Here is a 16,852-nt window from a genome sequence, read left to right on the forward strand (position 1 = left end):
AAAAGACCTCACTTTGGGCTCACCTCTGGGATCAATTAACCCAATTTTTATGGTTATAAAACCAAATAATGATCTCACGTGTCGTCTTTAACAGATTGATAGCGATTAATCCCAACTTAACAGTTTTATAGCCATAAAAGTTGGATCAAGCTTAACTACCTATTTTTTGAAGAAGTGACTCTGGATCCTTCTAAAGACACATTTTTAGGATAAAAACCTTTCCTTTAATGAAATGAAGTTTAGAACTAGGCTTTTAAATGGTGCCAATATTAGTGGGAAGTGGGGATGCATACGTTTGAAAGTGCTTGTCGCGGGAGGTGCGATTTATTTGATGTCGAGTGTATTTGGCCACTGGGTCTGACAAACTATTTGACGCTGACTGTACTGTGGTAGATTGATCAGTGTTCAAGAACAACAATTTAAAATATTTCAGAAAAAAATCTAATTGGGTTGGTTATGAAAGCAGTTAGTTGAATCAAAGTTAAATTTTATTTCTAAATGATTTAATCTTTAAACAATTTTTCTGTACACTATTGATTGAGAATAATTTATTTATTGCTGTGGTTTGTCATCGCCAGGATTGGTAACTTCTTCAGCAGTGGGATTGGCTCTGAAATTAGGAAACTGCTCCCATGGTGCACTAAGCTCGAACCGTCTGAACTCCTGAGCCAACTCTAGGGGCTCCACCACCACACGCTTCTGTTCATCGTCATAACGGACCTCCACATAGCCACTTAGAGGGAAGTCCTTCCTGAATGGGTGGCCCTCAAAGCCATAGTCAGTCAAAATCCTCCTCAAATCAGGGTGGTTAGCAAAGAACACCCCATACATGTCCCAAATTTCTCTTTCGTACCAATTGGCAGCCTTAAAAATGTCGCAAGCGGAATCGACTGGCGTCAGTTCGTCGGTATAGGTCTTTACTCTGATTCTTGAATTGTAGCGTAGGGATAACAAATTGTAAACAATTTCGAAGCGGTTTGGCCTCGTTGGCACGTCCACGCCTGCGATGTCCACGAGGTTAACAAACTGCGCGCTGTGATGATCTTTGAGGAACGACAACACTGGCAAAACCGCCTCAGGAGCGACTAACACTTCCAATTCATTACCTGCAGTAATTTGTACCTTTTGTACAAACTTAGGTAAACATTCTGCAATATATTTGCCAAAATCAATCAACTGAGTCTTCTGGAGTGGGTCCACTTTGGCTACAGTGGGCCTGGTCTCCACCTGCGGAGCCGCTTGATCTGTTTTAGTGGCTACGCGTTGAATAATTGCAGGCTTCGAGTTATTGAGTACAGTGCGTCCAAAAGTAGCTGCTGCACCTGCGGTGCGTTTCAAAAAGAAAGACATTGTTTCCTGTTTCAAGTTATAAATTTTCCTTACGTAATTCGTATTCGATCGAATTATTTTTCACCACACCACCACAAAAACACCAACTTTGTGTCAAAGTGACATACCTAATGTCAAAATGAAATTTCATATTTTAACGCGCCAATGATCAATATCGAACAGCGGGACAGTCCATCCCAAAAAAAAAAAAGATCAATATCGAATGCTCTCATCGCAGGCCAGCATCTTGTACACAACATTCACAAAACCGGTTAGTTACAAGCACTACACTATTTCACCCCATTTGCATCATTTTTAATTTTTATACATCATGTTTCTGTTTGAACTTCGGACACCTTGCCCACATATTCTTAATTATAAATAAATATACAAAATAAAATATTTCATCAGCAAAAAGTGTACACTTTTAAATGTTAGTAAAAACCTTAGGCTAATGTTAGTATCTTAATTCTAAAACGGACATCGTCCAGCTGATTATGTGGCCTATCAGATATCAGTGGACAATCCCCACAATTCCGACAATCAATGATGACTCGGTATCGGATATTGGTCATATTACGATTAAATCGCGTTGATACAATACAATTAGCAATTGAATATCAAATATTTAAATTATACATCACTATTTGACAGACTGTGGCAATAATCTGTGGCATCGAGTTTGGCAAGTTTTGCAAAATTGTTTTTGTGAAGACGGTTGTTTGATAAAATTTTGCTGAATTTCACTGAAAGTAAGGTTTATCTGTTCATTTAATGTAAGTACATCAAGTAACTAGTATCAAAAATATCTAGTCAAGCGTTTAAATACAACCGTGAGTAATGTCCAATGTATTTATGGTAAAATTAGATAAAGTTTTCGTTTCAATACCTACCTGCAAGTGTGGCATTAATTTTATGCGGTCTATAAAACTATAGGTATCTGTCTGCAAATACAATGTTAGAAATGTTTCGGACAGTCGTTCTTGTCATTTTTCTTGATTTCCGAGCGTGTTCCGTGGCCGGCAGGTGGAAGCCAGCCGGCGAGCATGGATACAGAGCTGCAGGAGCTGAAGAGCGTGCTGCGGTCGCTGGTGGTGTCCAGCCCGACGCAGGTGGACGTGCGCGCGCTGCTGCGCGACTACCGCAACATGATGGGCGCGCCGGTGCCGCTCGCCAAGTACGGCTACCGCGACCCCGTCACGTTTCTACGAGAGCGTTTCAGTGATTGCTTTGTGGTAAGTGAATTCATTCTGAAATAATCGGATGTTAGATTGTTTACATAAAATAAACAATGGATTTGTTCTAGCGTATACATTATTTGACATAGTGAGTCGAAATCACTAGGAAATTAAATTATTAAGTTAAATAATATTTTTGGTTGGGCCTATGTCCAACTTTCATGTTTGGAGTCACCAGCCGACCCCCGCATCATCTTTCTTCCCCGCAATTTTTTATTCCTGGTGTGGCTATTTACACGCCACATCAATTTTAAAAAATTGCACTTAAATTTTCAGTTTCAAGGGCCACAGAACAATCCTGTATTAACATTAATAGTTCCTGACGCGCTGAAGCATATTGATGAGTTTGTTCAGAGACAAAAGTTATCAACAAATGTGAAATTGTAAGTTAAAAATACTTCCTGCATATTTCAACTTAATACTTTTTAATTATTGGACACCTTTTTAGACACCTCATGATTTCACCAATTTATTGCCTGTGTACACTTTTTATCACTTAAACAACATTATTTTTTTAGCAAAGGAAAAAGAAGAAGTATTCCGGAACAAATAATCAATAAATCAACCAAAAACTTAATAGCCAGCACATTTATACCTCCTGCTCCAAAGAACAAACAACACAATACAACTACTCCAAAACTTACTACAAACACTGCAATTAACAAAAATTATACAACTGAATCTGGGAATATACCATTACATAAATCAATTAATAAACTCAACATTCAAGATCAAGCCCTAAGCCAAGAGTCAATAGCTAGCAATAAAGAGAAATCGCAAGATAATGGTGCAGAAGAGAGATTACAAGATCTAAACTCTTCCCAAAGTGCTTTACAAAAGTTCCTGAAGAAAAGATTACCTTTTTACAATAGTTCTCAGCACTTGAGCAGTGACAAATATGACTCGGGGATTGCCTCATCCAAAGGGGATGATGACTCTGGGAGACGGACCTCATCAAGTACGTATTGCTTTACATAATTTAAACAATAATAAAATAAACATTTTTGAACACTAGATTTCCTTATTTTGTTGTCATTTATTTATTTTCTTGTCTATGAACTCTTTTTAGGTACAGGCAGTAAAGCAGCGTTGTTAGAAGAATTAAAAAAGGAAATAAGAGATCTGGTGGAAGAACACCCTGAAGGTGTTTGGTGTACTGATCTGATTGCATTATACAGGTAAAAGGTTATTGATTTAATACAATAAAGCTATAATGTAATGTGTAGAGACGGTTTCACATATATTTTTTGATACGAAGAACTTCCATCAAAATTACGGCATAGACCCTTTTCCGCGTGCCATAGTAAAAACCAGTTACAAAATTTCAAAACTTTTTATGGCGCACAGGATCCAGTTTTATGCCCTACAATTTGTCCTAAATAAAAGTTTCCAATTAACATTAGAGAGGTCATTTTGAGATCCACCAAACGATGTGAACTCACTCGACCGGTATCGTGTTAAAGCCACACACCTCCATCGCTCACGCTGTTGCGCAACGCGGCGTGCGTAGACTGGAAACAGATTTGACACCATTCCCCAATAATTCGAAATCACAACTTTTGTAAAAAGACACTTCATTCTGGTTCAATTAATTCAAAACATTTATTGCATGTAATATTACAATTTATAGTGATGTTACAAAATAGAGGTAGGCATGTGACATATAGAAATAATTTTAAATTACCTGTAAATTAAGATTTTTGGTTGCATTGTAGGTAATCAAAGAAAGTAGTTTGAGTTGACAAAATACTGACATCACTTCGCTTATACACCACTAAATTTTTATCACCGAAAAAAAAAATTCTGGGTAATGAGTTATTGATACTGATCCTATTTAAGCAAAAAAAGTTAAATAAAGTTACTCAAAATTTCATCCTAAAATTTGTAATTTATGGACACACGCGTCGCTAGCACTATTTACGCAAGATAATGTAACACTTATTAGAACTCAACATGGTCTAAGTTAGCTAAGTATGTAATACTAACACTGGAAGCGTGGTCGAGGCGTGAGCGAGACAGACAGATCGGGGCAATATGCGAGCGCGTACGACTACTCTAGTGAGCAGCGGAGTGACCCAGCTATGACGCGTAAAATAAGGACTAAAGAAAATTTAATAAAAAAATTAACTTTATGAAAAACATTTATTTTTCTTCTGCTTTACATTTTTCACACGTTTCTACATAACCTGTTAAAATTTTTTTGGGTGATAAAAATGTAGTGGTGTATTACCATACAAAATGTACGGGAGAAAGTACGTCGATCGATCGGTGGTGTCAACTGTGAACACGCATTGCAGGCAGCGGTACAAGCGCGAGCTGGAGTTCGAGCGCTTCGGGCTGACGTCGGTGGCGGCGCTGGCGGTGGGCGTGGGCGGCGTGCACGTGTCGCGCGCCGGCGACGGCTGGCTGCTGAGCGCCGCGCCCGCGCCGCCGCGCCGCCACGTGCCGCTCAGCGTGGCTCGCTACGCGCCCGCCGCGCCTGAGCAAGTCGACCCTGACGACGCGCTGCCGGGTATCGACTTTGTGAGTGTCACCCCCCCTCTAAAAACTAAGGCCCAGAACAGACGGTGAAACGCAACTGCTACGAAACTGCAACTTTCTGATGATTCTGATGAATGAAACTGAAACTGAAAGTTTCAAACTGGTCGCGTCATGTGTCGTCTCTCAACAGACGCTATGGCAGAAACTTAGATGCAACTCAAAAGTAACTAGTAGTTGCAGTTTCGTTGCAGTTGCGTTTCACCGTCTGTTCTGGGCCTAAACTGTTGCTTTTTATAAACTTTCAAGGAAAACTAAAACAGTCAAGATAGATTAGTTAGTTTAAGAGTAATAGTCGTTTAACTCAAGTATTATCAAATTTCTTAACTAATAAAAAATCTTCAAAATAAAATATTAAAAGTGACTTTAGATGAAGAAATTGCTTGCTTCTGAAATATATTGTGGTAACGACGGACAACTAAGGAACCCTACACTGCGCGTGACACGACACGCACTTGGCCAATTTTTATATTGACAGCCGACTTCTATTTACTACGTATCGTATCGCTTCGTAGTTCAGGCAGGCTTGTTCATCTCCGCGAGAATGCATCCATCATCCATATTCTTCCTTTATCCATTGTAAAAAAAAAATAGTCACTATGGAAAGAAAAAGTGCGGTGCGCTAGATGGCAACACATTAACTTCTTGTAACAGTCAGCATAGAATAATAGTACAGAAGATATTCTTCGCGAAGGTATTTAAAAAATGTGACGTAGTAACATGAAAAGCTGCATGTAAGATATTATCTGTGTACAATGGCAGGCCTGGCTCACTCCGCGCGGTACATCNCTAATGACATTGAGCATACATTTTTTTAAATACCTTCGCGAAGTAAAACTTCTGTACGTAGTACTTATTATTATTCTGTGGTGTCACCTTTTAAGGTTCGTAGTCCTGACAAGGAACCCTTATAGTCGCCCCACCCCCCTCTCTAAAAACTAAACTGTTGCTTTTTATAAACTTCAAGGAAAACTATAACAGTCAAGATCAGTTAGTTTAAGAGTAATAGTCGTTTAACTCGCGTATTATAAAATTTCTTACTTATAAAAATTCCGTAGAAGAAAATATTAAAAGTGACTTTAGATGAAGAAATTGCTTGCTTCTGAAATATATTGTGGTAACGACGGACAACTACGGAACCCTACACTGCGCGTGGCACGAAACGCACTTGGTCAATTTTTACATTGACAGCCGACTTCTATTTACTACGATATCGAATCGCTTCGTAGTTCAGGCAGGCTTGTTCATCTCCGCGAGAATGCATCCATCATCCATATTCTTCCTTTATCCATTGTAAAAAAAAAAGTCACTATGGAAAGAAAAAGTGCGGTGCGCTAGATGGCAACACATTAACTTCTTGTAACAGTCAGCACAGAATAATAATAAGAACTACGTACAGAAGATATTCTTCGCGAAGGTATTTAAAAAATGTATGCTCAATGTCGTTAACAATATGGTGTAATTTAGCTTGTCTCAAGAGTCGGGCACAATTTTGTTAACAAACGTCAGTGATCTCTACTGCGCCGAAGCCATAGGGCTGACTTCGGTAAAATGATGTATGACGTGAGGTGCCAAACTGTGGAAAATGGCAGAGGAAATACATGAATAAACATGAATTATATTTTGTGTTTCTATTATTATTCAGGCAGTTAAAATACTGTACAGTATTAATTACACCACCGTTTTTACATATAGTTTATTGTCTTTACAATGTAAATGGGTGAATTATACACGTGCGTGTATCAATACTCGCTCGTGATTGTCCTGTCGATTAGGTATCTCAGTGGGCCTAAGATGCGCGCCGCGATAAGCGGTTATCACGCCATTTTATCGATCTTGCCCATACATTTTGGTGTCGATAAAAGTTATTACGGCGCGCATCTTAGGTCTACAGGAGGTGTAGTCGCGCGTGTTTCGTTTTTGATGCAAACTCGCGGAGATGAACAGCCCTATCGCATCGCCATAGTGCCGACTACTGACATAAGTCAAACGAAACGGTGCTCTACTCTGAGATAAGCTATAAATAATATGGTGTAAATTGTTGAAAACATTGAGTAGATTTTTTTTAAATACCCTCGCGAAGAAAACAAAAATATTCTGTAGGTTCAGGTACGATCGGCCAACGCTCCTCCTGCTGACGTACTGTTTTTTAAAAGAAAGTTGATTTTTGGAACTATTAGTTGATGACATGACGTTATTTACTCGATTGGCTAATGAATTCCTTTTTAATGGAATGAAATTATCATTACCATTAGCTAATTATACATTTTACTAACGAGATGAAAACTAAGCAAATGTTAACATTGATTTTTTTACTCTAAAGCGTTCTGTAGAGCTAGATCACACGCCTCGGTAGCTTGAGGTCTTGTAATACGTTGCTTTTTAAACGTTAAAGTTTTATTTGCGAGTAGGGCCACTATGGGCCAGTTTTGCAGGAAGTGTAAACGGTTGTTCGTGTGCTCGACGCAGGACCCGGACGTGTTCCCGCAGGACTGCATGCACTTCATGGAGAGCATCCCGGCGGCGCCGCTGGGCGCGCTGGCGCCGGGCCACAACGTCGGCGTCATGCTGGGCGAGGTCTACTCGCCCTCGCACTTCTGGCTGCTGCGCCTCGGCGACGGCTACGACGCCATGGGCGACATGATGGACGAGATGACGTGAGTACTCGCGGCCTCCCTGCGCCTGCCTCGTGCCGGGGCAGAGCGAGTAAGCCATTCTTGCGATTTAGTTAATGAAGTTCTGTGTGTTTCCTGTAATAGTAAGTAGGCAAGTATCCGATATTTTTTATCTGTTGAAAATTATTAGTGGCGATGTCGACTGTCCAGCTCTATTAGAAAAAATAGACATCTGGGTTCCGCGAAAACTACCAGTAGGACGTACTCAGCCGCTAGCAATTCCCAGAGTTAATAAAAATTATCGCCTCAACTCTTTTTTTATTCGTCCGAGTAAATTTTTTAACGATATATCAAAAAATAATAGTGACCTAGAATTATTTCGAACCAAACCCACTACTATAAATAAATTATTAAATTCAGACTTTTCCAACTCCCACTCCGGCGACGCTTAAAAGTACTGTTGACTATTAAGTTTTCACTTGTAAATTCTTTAAATGTCTGCTCTTGTAACAGCGTATGGTCTATTTACATCTTGACTTCCATTTGCGATTGCATTGAAATGGCTAAGCAGATACATAATTTTAGGTTTCATTATTTGTATTGCTGTTGGTTTTCCTAATAAAAAAAATTAAAAATAACTGAGGTGATCGTTTCTGTAAATCGGTTTCCGTCGGTGTCCGCAGGAGGTACTACACGCACGGCGAGGGCAAGGACCGCTCGCTGGCGCTGGGCGCCGTGCGCGTCGGCCACTACTGCAGCAGCGTGTTCGAGGGCGACTGGCACCGCTCGCTCATCGTGCGCGTGCAGGACTGCGACACCGTCAAGGTGGGCCCTCGGACTCGACGCGTCCGTCGACACGTCACGACCCGAGCTCACGCGTCCCCAGGGCTGGATTAACCATTTCGGGGCCCCTAGGCACAACTCGTTTCGCCCCCCCCCCCCCTTTTTCATACCACAACAAAGCAATTTGGAAATTTTTACTGTCTACATTACGAAATTGAATGAAGGTAACATCATTATCGCAAAAGTATACGCCTTCCTTCAAGTGAAAAGACTTTCGCCACAATTCTACAGGACGAAGTATCGGAGTCATTTAAAAATGAAACAAAGAATAGGAAAATCTTGCATATTTTTATAAAACTAACATAAACATTAAAAAATAAAAATGTAGTATTGTACTGATTAAGAAGCATGTTTAAATATTAACCCTTCTAATTTTTTTGGATACAAAATCATTTATTACTTCTTGAAAATTGACCTTTTCTGATAAATCATCTTTAACATGTTTTTTCTTTTCATTTTTTATCGGGAGTGCTGGGCCCCTGGTCATAGTGGGCCCCTCGGCACTGGCCTAAAGTGCCTTATGGATAATACGGCACTGCGCGTCCCTCGTCGCAGGTGCGGCACATCGACTACGGCACGGTGGAGAGCGTGGCGGTGAGCGCGCTGAAGCCGCTGCGGCGCGCGTGGGCGGCGCTGCCGGCGCAGGCCGTGCGCGCGCGCCTCGCCGCCGTGCGCCCGCCCGGCGCCGGCCGCCGCTGGCCGCACGCCGCCGCCGCGCACTTCCTGCACCTCGTGCGCGACCGCCGCCTCGTCGCCAACGTCGCCGCCGTCGACCGCGAGGTGAGCCCCGTCCCTGCCCGAGCGCCGGTGTTAAATATGAGGCCGTCGGCGTAAAAGTGGCCTAATCCACATTTTTCATAATTATTCGTACTTATACAGGGTGTTTCTTGTAAGGTGTCAAGCCGAAGGCAGGTGATAGGTGAGGACTAGACCTATCGATTTCACCCCCATGTATGTTCTACGATTTTTCGTAGTTTAGAAGTTATCGTTAATTTTGTGATTTTTTCAAATTTCATGACCTAGTGGCTTAATTTTTATCTAATTTTATCTATCTTTTCCGGGTGAAGCTCGCTGATCATCCAGCAGTTTCCAACTTTCCATCAGGTCAGATGAAGAGCAAGAGCTTCCACGTTGTGGATAAAAAAAATCTTTTTAGTTACTGTCTCTAAATGTGTTCTACATAACGTAAACTTAGGGGATTGCAAATATTACTTAGTCCTAAGAACGTCAAAAACATGTAACGGAATCTCCGACTTACCNAAAGCGACACTGTAATTGTACATCTTCGACAATCGCGCATTTCTTAAGTCATTAGTCAGTTGTCATCGTCGCAGGATTTCGAGATAGCCGGGAGCGGGTGCGGCGCGGGCGGCGGCGGGCGCTCGCCGGCCGGCACGGAGGCCACGGAGCGCTCGTGGGACTCGCACGCGCAGTACCGGCGCGCGGCGGGCGTGCGGGCGCGCGCGCTGGCGCCGCTGTACTGCCGCGCGCGGCACCTGCTGACGGCGCGCGGCGCGTGCACGCTGGGCGTGGTGCTGCTGGCGGGCGCGGCGGCGGCGTGCGTGTGGGCGGCCGTGGGGCTGCGCGCGGCCGAGCTGCCGCTGGCGCCGCGCGTGCAGCTGCTGCAGCTGGCCGCGCTGTCGTCCGCGCTGCTGCACGCCGCGCTGCTGCTCATGCACGTCTCCGGCCTCAACGCGCTCATGCCCATCGACTGGAACAAGCTGGTCAGTCCGCACGCCCACACCGCACGCCGCATGGCAGNAAGTATGTGTCACCACTGATGACAATCGATATTATTTATGCCATTTATCCTCAGTGGCGACAAAGCTAGTGTCGACAACCGAGAATAGACGCCAGTTGCGAGGTGACCATAGGTCCCAAGGGGAAATGTATGTGTACGTGCACCACGAGAGGTTACTTACTACCTTTTGGTTTCCAAAGGTAGGAGCTTGAGGATCTAGGCCCTAGAGTGCTGAAGGGTACGCCTGGCCCTCAGCCAAATTTTACGAGGCACCATAGAGGCAGTTCTGCCTGTATTAGAGGAATGGGTGCGACGGCATGATCGCCTCACACATAGGGCGACCCAGGTTCTACCGGGCCATGGGTGCTTCGGGCCATTCCTCCACCGTATANACGAGTCGCCGGGCTCGAGCGACTCAGCGCCGACCAGCGTGGTCTCGGTCTCGAGTGTTTTGCTTCGGAAGCGGTTGGAGTTAGCGAAGAAATTGAGTCTGTTAGATCCGCAGCCGAGTAGAAAACTGAACTGACGAATCGAAAGCTCAGTTACGTGTGCATAATCTCGCCTTTTTCGTTCTGAGAACGACCTTTTGAAAATATTTTTACTGGTCTGACGCGAGTTAACGATGATGATGTACGGTGCGACAAGGATCTTTTGGCGCTTTGTCACCTGTTCGATTTCCGTCTGGTAAGCGTTTTTTGTTTAAAATTTCCATAAAAAATTTAAAAATATACCGAGAGTCATAAAATCACAATCTACATTTTGGTACTCGTATACATATTCTTCAGGCCGATTTGTTACGAGCTAGGTGCGTGGCGACACCTCGGACACCTATCTTCAGAGGGCCCGCTTTGATTTGGCCCTCGCCTCCTGGCTCGCCTTGACCGGCCGGTTAGGAGTGAATCACGAGAGCAAAACCTATGCTCCAGGTTGGAAGTGTAAACTGTCATAACGCCGGGGACATGCTAACCGATAACGCGATCTTGCGCCCCACAGTCTCACCTCTTAATAACCTTAACCATTTACACCAATGTTGCTCCACCCGGTAACTTATAATGGAGCGCCGCGGCCCATTTAGTGAGCGGCGAGTCTCCGTCTGCCGTTATTATCAAGATGAGACATTTGATGTGGCAGGCGTCCCGTCGTCTCATCAATATCCCAGTAGCCGATTTGGTTCCAACGAGACACAATTTCAACGGGACACATTTTCAATCAGACACATTCCCACGTGGACACATCAATTATTGTATCATCAGTTAAATGTTTTGATGAAAAAAATAAAATGTGTTAAATGTCATGGGTATGTATTCGTCTGCCGTTTGGTGTAGTGGTTCAGAACGGACTACTGTGCCGAGAGGTCCCGGGTTCGATTCTCGGCCGGGCAGAAATTGAAATGATGCATTTTAATTTCTGTGACCGGTCTGGGTGTTAGACTATCTATACTTATAATAAATCTGTAGAGAAGTCAATTCTGTACATGAAATATATTTTCAAAATAACTATCAGGGGGTTATTACTGATGCCAAAAATGCAATCAGTAAATATTTGTGTCTGTCTGTATGTTCCTTATAGAAACAAAAACTACTCGACGGATTTTAATGAAACTTGGTACAATTATTTTTCATACTCCTGGGCAGGTTATAATATACTTAGGAGTATCCCACGNGCGAGTCGCCGGGCTCGAGCGACTCGGCTCCGACCAGCGTGGTCTCGGTCTCGAGTGTTTTGCTTCGGAAGCGGTTGGAGTTAGCGAAGAAATTGAGTCTGTTAGATCCGCAGCCGAGTAGAAAACTGAACTGACGAATCGAAAGCTCGGTTACGTGTGCATAATCTCGCGCGGCTCTATCGCCCTTTTCGTTCTGAGAACGACCTTTTGAAAATATTTTTACTGTCTGACGCGAGTTAACGATGATGATGTAGGTACAGTGCGACAAGGATCTTTTGGCGCTTTGTCACCTGTTCGATTTCCGTCTGGTAAGCGTTTTTTGTTTATTTCCATAAAAAATTTAAAAATATACCGTGAGTCATAAAATCACAATCTCCAATTTTGGTTTCCTAATAGTGGATTTTATTAGGTGGTAACCATAATTTCACAATAGGGCCTTCACAACAATGTCAGCAAAGTGCTAAGAGATCCTTGCTGTACTGTATATTGTAAGATTACAATTTATCTAGCGTTTTCCATGCATCTCCCAGTTTTATTATCGTACACGGTTTTGTATATTTCGTGCGATATTTTTTCTCAAATGTTTGTACAATTTCATTTATTATTTCGAATTCTATTGATATAATCATAAAATCATTGTAAATATAAGATTCGACAAACTTAAAATTGAAGTATAGGAAAATAAGTTAGAACGCAGTTGATTCATGCCCCGACTTGTCCGTGCCGGCCGTTAGGTTCACTCGTAGAGTTTACTTTTGTTGTATTTACCATCAAACTTATTACACCGTCTTGTAACTTAAAAGTTACTATCATTTTTTTTATCATGCCAACCAGATGTATAATTTTTTGTTAGGTTAGACTATAGAAACTTACCTAGTGGTACCTTACCTTACTTTTGTTTATCATTACCGTTTATTGAAAAATTGATTTGATTTGATTTGATATTTGAGGATATTTTTCAATGTTTAGTTAGCAAGCAAGTGTTTAAACTATGGCAAAANCTAAATCCAGTAGCCAGTCCAGCAATTTTTTATCAGAATAGACCCGGTTTAGTACCCATTTATCTGCAATAGTGCACTTAGCGGATTCTGTCTTTGGCTGTATCGCATCTCGAAGGGGACTCTTCGTGTTGAATCTGTATCCCAACGACCGCCTTCCATAAGCTTTGTGGCGAGCTGTAGGTGAGTAGCGACACCATGGGGTCAGTTGTTAATCCGAGTGCTCCCGAGAGTCGGTCAAGACCCTCGTCTTCGGCTCGCCGAATTGGACTCTCACGCTTGCCTTAGCCGGCCGGCCAGAGTGGAGTCGCTAGAGCTATATTAGTTAATTTTAAACTTTCGCGTTGCATAATTGAATTAATTTAAACAGGTTTTAATGCGATAAATCGCGCTAGAGTTATATGCTCCAAGGGTGGAAGTGTTAAAGGGCATAACTTTATTACCTAATAGTGGATTTTATTAGGTGGTATGGTAACCCTAACTTCACAATAGGGCCTTCACAACAATGTCATCAAAGTGCTAAGAGATCCTTGCAGTACTGTATATTGTAAGATTACAAATAAGATATCTAGCGTTTTCCATGCATCTCCCAGTTATATTATCACACACGGTTTTGTATATTTCGTGCGATATTTTTTCTCAAATGTTTGTAAAATTTCATTTATTATTTCGAATTCTATTGATATAATCATAAAATCATTGTAAATATAAGATTCGACAAACTTAAAATTGAAGTATAGGAAAATAAGTTAAAGCGCAGTTGATTCATGCCCCGACTTGTCCGTGATGCCGGCCGTTAGGTCGCTTCGTAGAGTTTACTTTTGTTTTATTTATCATCAAACTTATTACACCACACGGTGTCACACGTTTTGTAACTTGAAAAGTTACTATCAATTGTTTTTTATCATGCCAACCAGATGTATCATTTTTGTTAGGTTAGACTATAGAAACTTACCTAATGGTACCTTACTTTACTTTTGTTTATCATTACCGTTTTATTATTTGAGGATATTTTTCAATGTTTAGTTAGCAAGCAAGTGTTTAAACTATGGCAAAAAAAAATTAAATTAGGATATTTGAGTCAGTAATTTTATACTGAATCGGGTCAACGGCAGCAAGAAACTAAAATGTAATTTACATTATGTAAATGTGGAAAGAATTATCAATGAAGGCTCTGTTTCAAATCATATAATAACTATAGCTCTGTTCATAATGTAGTTTGTAACACTTGCAAGCTAGCCTCGATAACATTTGAAGCCTAGCCTCGAGCACTGCATGTCACTGTCGTCGTCGCGACTTCGGGGTTGTAGATCAGTCGTGCGCCAGGAACCTCCGAGGTCTGCGGCGTCGGCCCTCCCCCCCTCCCCCTGACGAGCGGTCGATGTTGCAGACGTCGGAGTGTTACCTGTTCCCGCGGTTCGACGCGCTCGAGGCCGGCGCCACGCCCAACTACGCCGAGATACACGCCTACCTGCGCGACGGCATCGCGCTCGACTACGTGGACGACTACCGCCGCCACGTGCCCGCCAGCCTGCCGCCGCCCGCCGCCAGCCCCGAGCCCGGCCCCGCGGGCCCGTTCGTCCCGCCGGCCCCCCCAGCCCCGCCGGCCCCGCCCGCTCCGCCTCGCTGTCCGCCGACAGCATCGACGGCTCGCGCGCCTCCCCCGAGCCCGACGTCACGCCCCAGCTCTCCAACTGCGTGCCCCTCCGGCCGCAGTGCCCGCCCTTCCAGCCCCGCGACCCGCCGCGCGCGCCCACCCCCGCCCCACTATCGTCTCCGCCCTGTGACTCCCCGCGTGCGTCCTGCGACGCCCTGGCGANCGCCCTGTGACTCCCCGCGTGCGTCCTGCGACGCCCTGGCGACTTCTCGTGAGCCCGACGACGCTTCTCGTGCGCCTAGCGAGGCCCCGCGCGCTCGGAGCGACGCCGCTCGTCCTCCGAACGTCACCCCTCGCCCGCGTTTGGACGCTCCGCGTGCACCGCGCGCCGAGCCGCAGGCGCCCCGGGACGCCGCGCCCCGGCCGCGGCCGCCGCCGCCCGGGGTCCCGCCGCTCGTGCACGCGTACTCGCAGATGCTGCCGATGCCGGGCTACGCCGGCTTCCCGCCGTTCCCGGGCGCCGTGCCGCTCTACCCACCCGTGTACTCGCCGCCCTCGCCGATGCTCTTCCCGCATCCCCCGTACCCGGGGTTCTGTCCGCCGCACTACCCCGGCGGCCCGTTTCCCGGCTCGACGCCGGCCCCGCTTCCCGGCCCGTCGCCCCCGCGACGTCCGGATTCCGGGGCGACCGCCCGGCGCCCGGGCCCCGCGGCGGCTCCCCCGCCACCCGCTCCCCTCGCGGGCCCCTCCCGTCCCGGTCCGTCGGCTCCCGACTCTTGTCCCGATGTGTCGACGCGCTCGTCCGGCGCGCCGCCCGAGTCCCGCCCGCGCGGCGACCCGCCGGCGCCTCCCCCGAGCTCGCGGCCGCCCCCCGAGGCCCCGGCGCCGACGCCCCCGGGCTGGGCGCGGCCGCGGTCGCCGCCGCCGCCGTACAGCGGCGCGGAGGGCCCGGCGCGCGTGGGGCCCGACGCCGGCGACGTGCGGCTGTCGGTGTCGGAGTGCGAGATCTTCCGGCTGCTGAGCGGCGTGGACTCCAACGCGGCGCACTGGTACATGGTGGACGCCATCGCGCGCGCCATGCGCACGACCACGACGCCGGCGTCCGCGCTGAACCCGGCGGCGCCGGAGTACCGGCCCCCCCAGCCCCCGCAGGCCCCCCAGCCCCCCCAGGCGCCGCTGCCCCCGCGCCCGCGCGTGCCGCTGCCCGCCGGCATGCGCCCGCCGCCCGGCTTCGGCTTCTAACGCGTTCCCCCTTTTTGTGCCTTTTGCGCCTTTCACGTGATGATACCGTTCGCGTTAAAAGTTATATCCGTAGCATTTTAAGACTGATCTAAAATCCCGAGGCTACCTCAGAAATTTAAAATGGTACAAATGTTCACATCGGTCATGGCCATATATTTTTTATCGACATTTCTTGTTCTAGTGAGTGTTTGTTGTACTGAATACTCGTGTGTTGAAAAACTCTCGCCTTGCTTAATCGATCCTAATCAAATTTTGTCTGTCAGCTGTCAAATTTCAGCTGTTTTTGATGAAAATAGCCACGGTATTCGATACCTTAATAGTTTTATATTGTAATAGTAATATAAAGTAAAAATGATAAAGATTGAAATTTGACAATTGATGGATAGTTTGGGATTTATTATGGGGACTGGGATTTAGTTGTAAGTTTAATTTGTTCCACCTGACTATTTTAATTTTAGTTATGTAATCTGTTATTTTGTAAGTGACATAAGTACATTAGTATTCTACCTATAATGTTACATTAATCTTAAGTGTTCATAAAGATGTTATATTAGATTTTTTGGTTAATGACTTGTAATAAAATTACATTTTGTAATCCTACTACGCATTTAGACGGTGCTTTGGTGTAATTTATAAAAAAAATTCGTTATTTGTGTAATTTATCTGCATATTCAAACTTTTATTTACTTTTTGAAAAAAAAAAGTAAAAACTGTCCCATCTGTATTTTTTATGTTTAAAATACATATACGTCTGTAATCATAAAATTCCATGTTAATCACATAGGAATTGTTTGATTCTGTGATAAAAAAGTGGTAAGATATTATGTAAGTGATAAATTTTGAATACATAAATCTATTAAATTAGCTAGTTTTATTTTTCCTCCCTGAAAATGAATAATATGTGTGTAGTTTGATCCACATCATTAAAAGTGTTGTTTGCTTGTTTATAACGCGTAAACCTTGCATTGAAAAACCAAATCTAAAAAAAGAAAAATACAATAAAATACTAGCCGTTGGCTGTTGCACTAAACGCAAACCGCGAAAGCAA

General features: G+C 44.6%; 3 protein-coding genes across 3 annotated transcripts; 2 read left to right on the forward strand and 1 right to left on the reverse strand.

Moving 5' to 3' along the window:
* Window positions 1-491: 491 nt before the first annotated feature.
* Window positions 492-1,464, reverse strand: ND-30 (NADH:ubiquinone oxidoreductase core subunit S3). Its single transcript, XM_028316897.1, has one exon. It carries the CDS (start codon window positions 1,348-1,350, stop codon window positions 553-555), a length of 798 nt encoding a protein of 265 aa, XP_028172698.1. The 5' UTR covers window positions 1,351-1,464; the 3' UTR covers window positions 492-552.
* A 664-nt stretch (window positions 1,465-2,128) lies between these two features.
* On the forward strand, window positions 2,129-10,817 carry tej (tejas). Its single transcript, XM_028316889.1, has 11 exons — window positions 2,129-2,162; window positions 2,356-2,564; window positions 2,844-2,950; window positions 3,086-3,525; window positions 3,637-3,745; window positions 4,865-5,090; window positions 7,575-7,762; window positions 8,404-8,545; window positions 9,119-9,343; window positions 9,898-10,287; window positions 10,641-10,817. Exons 2-11 carry the CDS (start codon window positions 2,376-2,378, stop codon window positions 10,815-10,817), a joined length of 2,193 nt encoding a protein of 730 aa, XP_028172690.1. The 5' UTR covers window positions 2,129-2,162; window positions 2,356-2,375.
* A 2,602-nt stretch (window positions 10,818-13,419) lies between these two features.
* On the forward strand, window positions 13,420-15,804 carry LOC114361742 (basic proline-rich protein-like). The gene is made up of 3 exons (XM_028316890.1): window positions 13,420-14,536; window positions 14,569-14,742; window positions 14,786-15,804. Exons 1-3 carry the CDS (start codon window positions 14,347-14,349, stop codon window positions 15,802-15,804), a joined length of 1,383 nt encoding a protein of 460 aa, XP_028172691.1. The 5' UTR covers window positions 13,420-14,346.
* The last annotated feature ends 1,048 nt before the right edge of the window (window positions 15,805-16,852 follow it).

The sequence above is a fragment of the Ostrinia furnacalis genome, unplaced genomic scaffold (genome assembly GCF_004193835.3).
Source record: "Ostrinia furnacalis isolate ACB-3 unplaced genomic scaffold, ASM419383v2 OfSCF5989, whole genome shotgun sequence".
NCBI lineage: Eukaryota > Metazoa > Arthropoda > Insecta > Lepidoptera > Crambidae > Ostrinia > Ostrinia furnacalis.

Bases quoted from the DNA above. Each gene is read 5' to 3' on its own strand.
- ND-30 (XM_028316897.1), bottom strand. From the start codon at position 1,350: ATGTCTTTCTTTTTGAAACGCACCGCAGGTGCAGCAGCTACTTTTGGA.
- LOC114361742 (XM_028316890.1), top strand. From the start codon at position 14,347: ATGTTGCAGACGTCGGAGTGTTACCTGTTCCCGCGGTTCGACGCGCTC. The intron at 14,537-14,568 runs GCCCGTTCGTCC...CCCCCAGCCCCG, and splicing joins CCCCGAGCCCGGCCCCGCGG to CCGGCCCCGCCCGCTCCGCC.